General features: G+C 39.5%; 1 protein-coding gene across 1 annotated transcript in view; it reads right to left on the bottom strand.

Annotated features, from left to right (window-relative positions):
* Positions 1–209: 209 nt before the first annotated feature.
* Positions 210–9,537, bottom strand: part of Eif3a (eukaryotic translation initiation factor 3 subunit A) — a 30,036-nt gene continuing 20,708 nt past the window's right edge. The window contains exons 17-22 of the mRNA XM_057778119.1: positions 9,078–9,262; positions 7,250–7,338; positions 5,597–6,318; positions 3,366–3,567; positions 2,363–2,562; positions 210–1,358 (exon numbers count right to left, since the gene is read on the bottom strand). Of these exons, the coding sequence (XP_057634102.1) occupies positions 1,141–1,358; positions 2,363–2,562; positions 3,366–3,567; positions 5,597–6,318; positions 7,250–7,338; positions 9,078–9,262 (1,616 nt within the window). The 3' untranslated portion in view covers positions 210–1,140. The remainder of the gene's footprint in view (positions 1,359–2,362; positions 2,563–3,365; positions 3,568–5,596; positions 6,319–7,249; positions 7,339–9,077; positions 9,263–9,537) is intronic.

Raw genomic sequence — 9,537 nt, 5'->3', positions numbered from 1 at the left:
CTCTGTTGCTTTTTTTGTTTTTCCTTTTCCCAATAGATTCTGTGAATGGTAAGGACGCTTCACAAACTTGCTAGCTGCTACCATTTGCTTTGTGTTATTGTTAGGTTATTCTTTGCTATTAACACTGATAAATTTTAATAGCATTGACAAATTCACAAAACCTCAACTGAATACATGGACTATAACACCATTAACAAATTAACACTAACACCAATTATGTAAGTATTTTATTTACCACTGAAGAAAAAACACAGCAGCAAGTTCTGTGTTGGCTTCAATGAGACCAAATGGTTATTACTCTTTAACACAGCTACTACACTCCAAAATTGAAGTCAACACAGTCATCACTACAAATTACTTGTTGAAATCTATCCTGAAGAAAGAAAATTAGGAAAAAATTTAAACAATTCCTCCAAACCACACATTTATAAATATTGTCATATTTAAAATGCTTGAAAGGCATGAATTAGTGGGAAAGCAGTTTTCTTTTGGCAACAGAAAAAAAGAACAGTTTACCAAATGCTCTAGGAACCCAAAGCTGTCCTGTCCTGATCTGCACCTGAGCAGTGCCATGATGACTACAAAATGTTTATACTCACCTCTCTCAAGTAGTCTACAGAAAACCCATTGCAACCAGTGTTTGTATTGTCTACTGCACTGATCAGAAGCTATAGCCTAAATGTAGTTAATAGTAAATACCCAAAAAAGTATGTCCCCACTAATGATAGGAAAGCTGTCAGATCTGTTGGCTTAAAGGGTTTTCAAATACTTTAACAGAACCTTACCTTATTCCAAATTAATTTGATATTTCAAAACAAAACAAAAAGATCAATTGTATACCAAGATATAGGTGTTAACACCTGAAGGGTTCATTTTTATTTTTTAGTTTTTTTTAAACAAATGATTGATGAAATAATGCAACACCTTAAATTCCAGAAAATGGCATGGTTTTTCAACCTCCTGTGAATACAGTGCATGATCAATCTATTATATATGATTAATACAAGTTCATGCTTTTTGTGTTATGGTGAGACAACATTAAAGAATTCAATTTAGACCGGGTGAAGCACAAGTATAATAATCCTTGAATGTGATCAAACCTATGTGGTAAGACACAAGTTTGACTCCATCGTCTTGGCCTTAGCGTCGTACTGTTGTCCATCCGTCTTCATCAGTTTCATTCTTAGTACGACGAAGGGATTCCCTGTCTTTCTCAGCTCTCCAGGATGCTTTCTCTTTCTCACCTTCTCGTTCTCTCTCCCTCTCTCTTGAAAGAGCTGGAGGAGGAACACGACGAGGTAGATCCCGTTCTTCAGTCCGGTCATCTTTCCTGTCATCAGCTCGTCTCCAAGAGCTTGCTAGAAAAGGGAAGAAAAAAAAAGTCGAAGTTTGAACTATTTTATTGGTTCAAAATAAACAAGTGAGGCTAAAGAAATGCCCACCTTAAACTATTGAGAAAATCAACAATGCAGAATCACATTTTTTAATTAATTTGTTGTCATTTTAATTATTTGTCCACATTTTAATTTTGTCATTTCTGACACAAAAAAACCTTTTAAAATATGAACTTGTAGATATAATTGAAAAATTGCAAACAGAAATCCTTGACCATAGAAATATCTTAACAGTTACAAACTGAACACAGGATAAAAACTATCAGAATAAAAATGTCCAATAGAGAATTTTTGGCTGTTGAATTTTAGCAAATGAATCATAAAATATGAGATTTCAAGTTATAGTTTTAATACTCTTCTGATCCCGATGAGCAAGCAAACTGTTAAAAACCATGTAAGGAAAGCACGGAAGTACAACAGACATCTTAAACTAACTAAAAATACTTAAAATTTGTTGTTGTTGTTTTGCCAAGTGGTGGTGGCAGTGCTCACCTTTAATGCCATCACTTGGAAGGCAGAGGCAGGCAGATCTGAATTGTAGGCCAACCTGGACTACAGATTCTGGGACAGCCAGGGTTACACATAGCGCAACACTGCCTCAAAAAAAAAAAAAAAAAAAATCCAAAAACAAAAAGATAAAATTTAAAATATTGTTTTCAGGACTGACATCAAGTTGCCAAGTAAGAGCTTCACTCACTGAGCCATCTCACCAGCCCCAGAATGTCTTTGCATTTACACACCTGTGTTCATACACCAGGACCTTATACAATTAATACTGTTCTCTCCATTCTCACCAGTTTCTGCTACTTATCATTTAGTTTATTGTACACTTGCCTTATACACAAGCTGATAACTACATACACTACATTTGCTCTTATTTTCAATGTTCATATAAATCTAAAGGATAATTATATAAAGCCCCAATCCTGCCACAAAACTGTTCATTCTGACACCCAAAATGTCTCTACCTTCTTCTCGCTCTGATCTGAGGGGAGGTCCTCTCCGGTCTCTGTCATCTCTTAAATCCCTTCTTTCTCTCAGGTCTCTCAGATCACGACGATCATCTCTTTCCCGGCGACGGTCATCCCGGTCTCTATCATCACGGCGACTTGAATCTCGCCAGCTTGAAGATTCTTCTGCTGGTCCTCGTCTCCAGCCACCTTCATCCCTGTAGCCATTTAAAGTAACAAGTTCAGCTCTTGATAGAATACATGGGTAATTTCAACACACCAGCCTCGTGGGTGGTGGTGCATACCAATTTGAGGCCAGCCTGACCTACAGAATGAGATCCAGGGTAGCCAGGGCTTCACAGAGAAACCCTGCCTCAAAAAAAAAAAAAAAAAAAAAGTATGTGTGGTACGGGGGTGGGGTGTGAGGGGACGACACGAACACACATAACACACCAAATCCAGTTAATTATTCTGAGGTTTAAACTCCCAACACCTCAATCTCAATCTGGGATCTAAGGCACCTAGACCACTTCACCTACAACAGCACAACCCATACTCCTAGAGCTAGATTACTAGCCACACGAAGCTGCTGCCTGCCATGCTGGACAAAATACAGAGAACTTTCCCCACCAGGTTTGCTAGAACTTTTACTGCTAATAAAAACTGGGCGTGTTATCAACAGACTATAAATCTCAGCATATGAGTGCTGGATAAAAACTGGAATTCAGGTCATCCTAAGCTACACATTAACACTTCATCTTCTCAAAAACCAACAAGAAAGGATAATTTAAAGACAATTAAGATAATTCATTGCTCTAAGAAATAGGAGTAGTAGACACCCAGACTGGCCCATTTACCTGCTAAACAACCTGCAGGCAGCCAATAAGAGTTAAGCTCCCCCTCCCACAGCCATTTTTTTTTACTTTCTAGATACTCTGTTTATCTAAATGGTATTACTTATCAAAAATGATTTGGAGTGCATAGCAAAGTGTAAGAGAACTACAAGTAGGGTAATTCCAACCTGGGTCTTCTGAAGCGATCCTCCCGGTCTCCATCTCTCTCTCTGTCCCTTTCTCGTTCAGAGTCCTTGTCGTTCTCCTCTCGATCTTGACTGTCTCTATCCCTCTCTTTGTCTCTATCCCATTCACGTTCTTCTGATGGTCTTGATTCTCTTGGTGGACCCCAACTCTCTTCTCTAGCCTTTTCTTTCTCTCTCCATCCACCTATTTTATAAAAAGAAGAAATTTTTAACAGATTAGCAATGTTTGTGGGGTGCTGGGGATTTAATAAGACCTTATGAATGCTAAACAAGTTGTCTATCAACTGAGCTCATCCCTGGCCTTTATGAAGGTATCTTAGCATTAATTCATCATCCTAAGCAAATTGAAGATACTCTTCTTCCAGTAAGAAAATTAAACAAAACTAAATCCATGTGTGTGCCATATATATATATGGCTGGTCATTAGCAATTTTTCTAAATTATGTATCTATAGGAAGTTTAAACAGTCTCGATGTAATGTTTTATAAAATAACAGATTATCAAATATTTCTTGTTGTGTACATTGCCAGCATAAAAATCTGTTCTAATTGTATTACAGAGTACTCAGTTAAGCAGAAAACTTCAGAGTTTCCTGGGAATGACTACCCCAATTATGAATTTATACTCTGTAATATTTTATCAATGACTCTTTCCCTATTCCTGTCCTGTGACATTTACCCCCACCATCCAGTTACAAAACAAGGATAAATGCTTTGATTCTGCCTGGTGTTTCGTATAAACAGCAAAGAAGCCAAAGCAAGCTCATTGGTGCATTATAGCTACAAAGCTAATCACCACTGTACCTTACTTTCATATCAATAAGTGTGTTAACAAGCTATAGACTTAAATACCACTTACATTAACTTGCTTAATTGATCCTTGCCATAATTCAGTCAGTCCTAACTATTGTCAGATTCTTGAATTTTCTGTTCCAAAGACAGGGTTGCTCTATGTAGCCCTGGCTGTCCTAGAACTTACCATGGAGACCATGCTGGCCTTGTTTTCACAGAGATCCTCCTGCCTCTGCCACCAGAGGGTTGAAATTAAAAGTGTGTGCCATCCCACCTGGCCCACTTGCAAATAAATATAATCTCAAATTAATACTTGTGGTAATTTTGTAATTACTCAGTTCAGAAAGAAAATTGTCTTCTGACATATGTAATACCAGCTCAGGTTTGTAGCACTCTGACTCACAGAATCAGCTTTTTTAACTACAAAAAATGTCCTTTTAAAGGTCTGCTTATTTAGTACTTTTGATTTTTTTTACTCTACTATTCAAATAACCACAAGAATAGGCTGAAGTACTGTCTCAAATTTAAGGGGAAATGCATGTGTTAAGACAAACTTTGTTCAATCATGGGTTACCAAAACTGCTGGCCATGAGTCACTATTTCAAATCAGTACTGTTTTGAGCAAAGTGGATTTAAACAGAAACACATCAAGAGACAAATTATATGTTGATGGATGGCAGAATAATAGAAAGGCATCTAAGCTTGTATTTCTTCTAAGATTTCTCAGTATTCACAGCAACTTTATAGGACACATCACAATTTACTAAGAACCTACCATACTGCCAATCTCATTTTACACAAAGCATGGAAATCTAAGGTCACATAGTTCAACATGGAATATGGCCAAGATAAAAAGGTTTGCCACAGAAGTCACAACTAGTAAAAGCAAAATTAGATCTAAACAGAGGAAGGACTATTATGGGTACTGCAAAAAGGAACTGGGAGTGGGGAAAAATGGCAGAAGTCAGCAGGGCAAGAAGAGCTCAAAGGACATGAAATACTCAATTTCAATCAGAGGGAACACTAAAGTTGGTGGATTTAAGGGTCCTCAAAAGGCAGACTGAAAGGGGCTGGAAAGAACACTCAGTGATTAACAGCACATTCTGTTCTTGCAGTTCAATTCCACATACCCATGTCAGGAGGCTCTAATTGCCTCACTCTGCCTCCACGGACACCTGCATGCACGTGTACACACCCGCACACAGGCAATTTTAAAATAATGAGATCCTGAGTATGATCCCAGGGTAGACTGGACAAATGAGAGTAATTTTCATTTAAAAATCATTGCACAGGCATTTGAGAAAAAAAAAAACCTACCTACATTTTTTAAATAAAGACATAACTGTCATTTAGGCCTACAATTTCATTTTTTACCCACCAAATTCCACAAAAGCATCTAATTTTTTAAATATGAAATCTTACCTGGCTTGACAAATGGTCTCCAAGGACCAGGTCTTGCATCATCACCCCGTCTGGGAATCCTATCATCGTCCATATTTCTCCAAGGCCCCCGGTCATCATCCGCACCTCTCCTGGGAATCCTATCATCATCAGCATTCCTCCACGGTCCTCGGTCTTCATCTAACCCTCGCCTGGGACCCCGGTCATCATCCATGCCCCTCCTGGGACCCCTGTCATCATCAGCACTACGCCAGGATGACCGCTCATCATCAGCACCTCCTCTTCTCGGCCCCCGGTCCTCATCCATCCCACGTCTAGGTCCTCTGTCCTCATCTGCTGTACGCCAGCTTCCTCTGTCGTCATCCAGTCCTCGTCTGGGTGGTCTGTCGTCATCCAGTCCTCGTCTGGGAGGTCTGTCGTCATCCAGTCCTCGTCTTGGAGGTCTGTCGTCATCTGTGTGACGCCAGCTGCCCCTATCATCATCACCAATTCGCCTGGGAGGTCTGTCATCATCTGCATTACGCCAGGAAGGACGGTCATCATCTGTTCCTCTACGAGAAAATCTATCTTCATCGGGACCACGTCTAGGCCCTCTGTCATCATCCAGGCCACGCCTGGGGATGCGATCATCATCTGGTCTAAGAGAAGATTCTCTCTCTTCATCATCTCCCAAGCGTCTCAGTCGATCCTCATCTCTCCTGTGAGGTCTCTCATCATCCCGAGTTTCTCCACGTCTCCAGTCCCTAAGGAGCAATAAGGTACAAGCTTTAAAAGCAAATTTTTCAGAAAGCATATGGATCCTTGATTTCACTCATTCTTCTAAATCACTAAGTCTAAATTCATTAGTTCTGGTCCTTTAAAAATGTTTTCCAAATAAAGATTATACAAAATCCAGTACCTTAGCAGACAAGATCCTGAAAACAATTACCTGTGCCTTCCCAAGAGCACCTTGTCAAGTTCTGTATCTTTTACAATGAACGTTGCTTTAAACTGAACTTCTGCATAAATAAAGCACTATTCCTACCAAGAGTTATTACCATAAAAAATAGTTAAAAAACTAAGCATGTAGCGTAGTGGTAGAGTGCTTGCTATACTAAACTATAACCTTTGGTTCTATCTCCCAGTATTACAAAGATTAAAGAGTATATTAAAAAACAAAAAACTGTTCAATCTTCTTAGAAAAATATACAGCTATAGACAGCTCTTTTTGGGGAGAGGTTTTCTGTGTAGTCCCAGATGTCCTGGGAACTCACTCTAGAACAGGCTAGTCTGAAACTCAAGAGATTCGCCTGTCTCTCTGCCACCCATGTGTTGGGACTAAAAGTATGTGCCACCACAACATGACACATTTCCTTCTTATTCTTTGAACTCAGTGCTATTGGGATCTGATGATATTTCTCAAGATTTACATGGGTCAGTCAGAGCAATGTTGAAGGAAAAAACAACTATAAAAAAAAGTCGCATTAACAGTAAAACCAGGTAAAACTTGCAAATCCAACACTTGGGAAGGAGAAATAAGATTAGGAGTTTCAAGGTTAAATTAAAGCTACACAGGACCATGACCTTGGTTCAAATAATAGATGGAGCTGCATACCATTCTATAATCCCAATCTGATTTTAAATCTACATACCAGGATCCAAGACAAGGCACACTGTTCTCATGGTTCCACTTACTTCTCTGGCGGGCCTCTCCTCCACTCAGAGTCAGCTTCTGGTCCCTTCCTCCATGTGCCTTCTGAATCTCTATCTCCCCACCGAGAGTCCTGCACCCACAAAGCAAAGAGGCATAATAAAAGTTACAATGCCAACTACTAGAGTTGTAACAAGCATCTCATGCTTTCATTAAACAACCTCAAGATCCTAAAAAAAAAGTCTGGTCAAAGGAGGATGCACAACTCTTAACTTCATCATCACTTAGACGGTCAACATGATCAGGAACCTTTTAAAAGCCAGCCTTGGTTGTCTAAGATCCTCTCCTTCCACAAAAATAAAAAATTAGGGACTGGAAAGAGCTCAGTTCCCAGCAATAGCAGATGCCTCACAATTTTACCTGTAACTCCAGTTCCAGTGAATCCAACAATTCTGTGGGCACCTGCACTCATGTGCAGAGAGAGTTGTGAGCTGCCATGTGCCCACATGCATATAACTAAAAATAATCATTTAGGAGGCTGAATAGATGGCTCAGCAGTTAAGAGCACTGGCTGCTCTTCCAGGGGTCCTGAGTTCAATTCCCAGCAACCACATGGTGACTCACAACCATCTATAGTAAGATCTGGTGCCCTCTTCTTGCATTAAGTCATACATGCAGATAGAACATTCATATACATAAAATAAATCTTTTAAAAAAAATCATTTAAAAAATTAGAAAAAATTAATCGATGGCCAGTGTTTGGTTTAAAGGGTAAAGTTGCTGAAGCACAAGTATACAGCTGAAACTGTGAAAGGGGTTTGTCAAGTATGTTCCCTTCGGCTCTCAGTAATGAGTATAAACCAAAGGAAGCTGAGATAGAAGAGCAGATTTAAGGATCACATACGCTATCATTATGAAAACTAGAAAAGGTCTGGAAGAAAGTCTAGAAAGATATTATGACTGGGAAGACATAGGAATCAGAAGCGACATAGGGTGTAATTAAAACTGAACTATGAGGGGCTGGCAAGATGACTCAGCAGTTAAGAGCACTGGCTGCTCTTTCATAGAGTTCAATTCCCAGCACCCATATGGCAGCTCACAACTCTCTGTAACTCCAGTTCCAGGGGATCTGACATCTCATACGTGCAAGCAAAACAGTAATACACATAAAACAAAAATAAATAAATCATTTTTAAAAAGTTTAAAAAAGAGAGAAACAGTCGTAGAAGTATCCCCACTGGGTGAATGAAAGAAAGAAACATGGGAACAGAGGCTCCTTAGTTCCCTAAGGTGCATTCCCCAGAGCTCAGTACTTTAGTTTAAAAAAGCTTGGCCCCATGTGAAAACCTGTGTTTACAGGTAATGCCTGCCTAGCACGACTATCCCCCTGCCTACAATCTTATACCTGGGTGTTCCCACCCATCCTTCAGTCTATAAGGAAAAAAAGAAAAACAAACAAAAAACTGAACTATGATTAAGTGGATAACAGACCACAAATGAGAACAATTCAAAAGATGAGAGAAACAAGTCAATTTGTGTTCAAGCAATTTCTATCACCTACGCCCCCAATTACACTGCACATTCTGAATAAGGTTGAGATGGACCTAATTAACTCTCCCAAGTGATGGAGACACTATGAAACTGAACAGATTTATGTATCTAGGTAGTCAGACAATGTCCTGTAGTTCATCAGGCCACAATATTATACAAGAAAATTCATTGATGATTCTACATGTAACTAAAACAATAAATAAATATACAAGGGTTGGGAACACAGAACACAACTCTGTTAAAAGTGGACTTGCCAGATGAAGAGTCTGGATTCCCTCTCCAGCACTAAAGAGAAACCAAGAGAATAACTTCTGTACTCACCTTCCTAGAAAGTGGGTCATCACCAAGTCTCCTCTCTTCCTCTCTGCGCCGTTCTCGTTCTTCAATTTCCAGTTCCCTCTGCCGTTTTTTCCTTTCTACTTCTTCCAGTTTCTTGACTCTCTCTTGATACTCTCTAAGTTCTTCCTCCCGTTTTGCTCTCTCAGCTCGCTCTCTTTCTTCTCGCTCTATAAAATGTTTTTTAGATTACTCCACTGTGATTCCCACCCATACTTTCCCTACCTACCATCAGGGTTACTTTTCTGGTATAAAGCAGTACATGTAGAGTGGAGGTGGAATAGAGCAGAGCTGAAGAGGTGACTCAAACTGCTCTTCCAGAGAACCTGGGTTCAAATCCCAGCTTCCACATGGCAGCTCACAGTCATCTATACCCCAATATCTGACATCCTCACAGACATACATACAGGCAAAAACACCAATGCACATAAAAGTAAATAAATAG

The sequence above is a fragment of the Chionomys nivalis genome, chromosome 8 (genome assembly GCF_950005125.1).
Source record: "Chionomys nivalis chromosome 8, mChiNiv1.1, whole genome shotgun sequence".
NCBI classification, from domain to species: domain Eukaryota; kingdom Metazoa; phylum Chordata; class Mammalia; order Rodentia; family Cricetidae; genus Chionomys; species Chionomys nivalis.
Note: the sequence above shows the minus strand (reverse complement) of the source record. Positions and strands in the feature narration are given on the sequence as shown.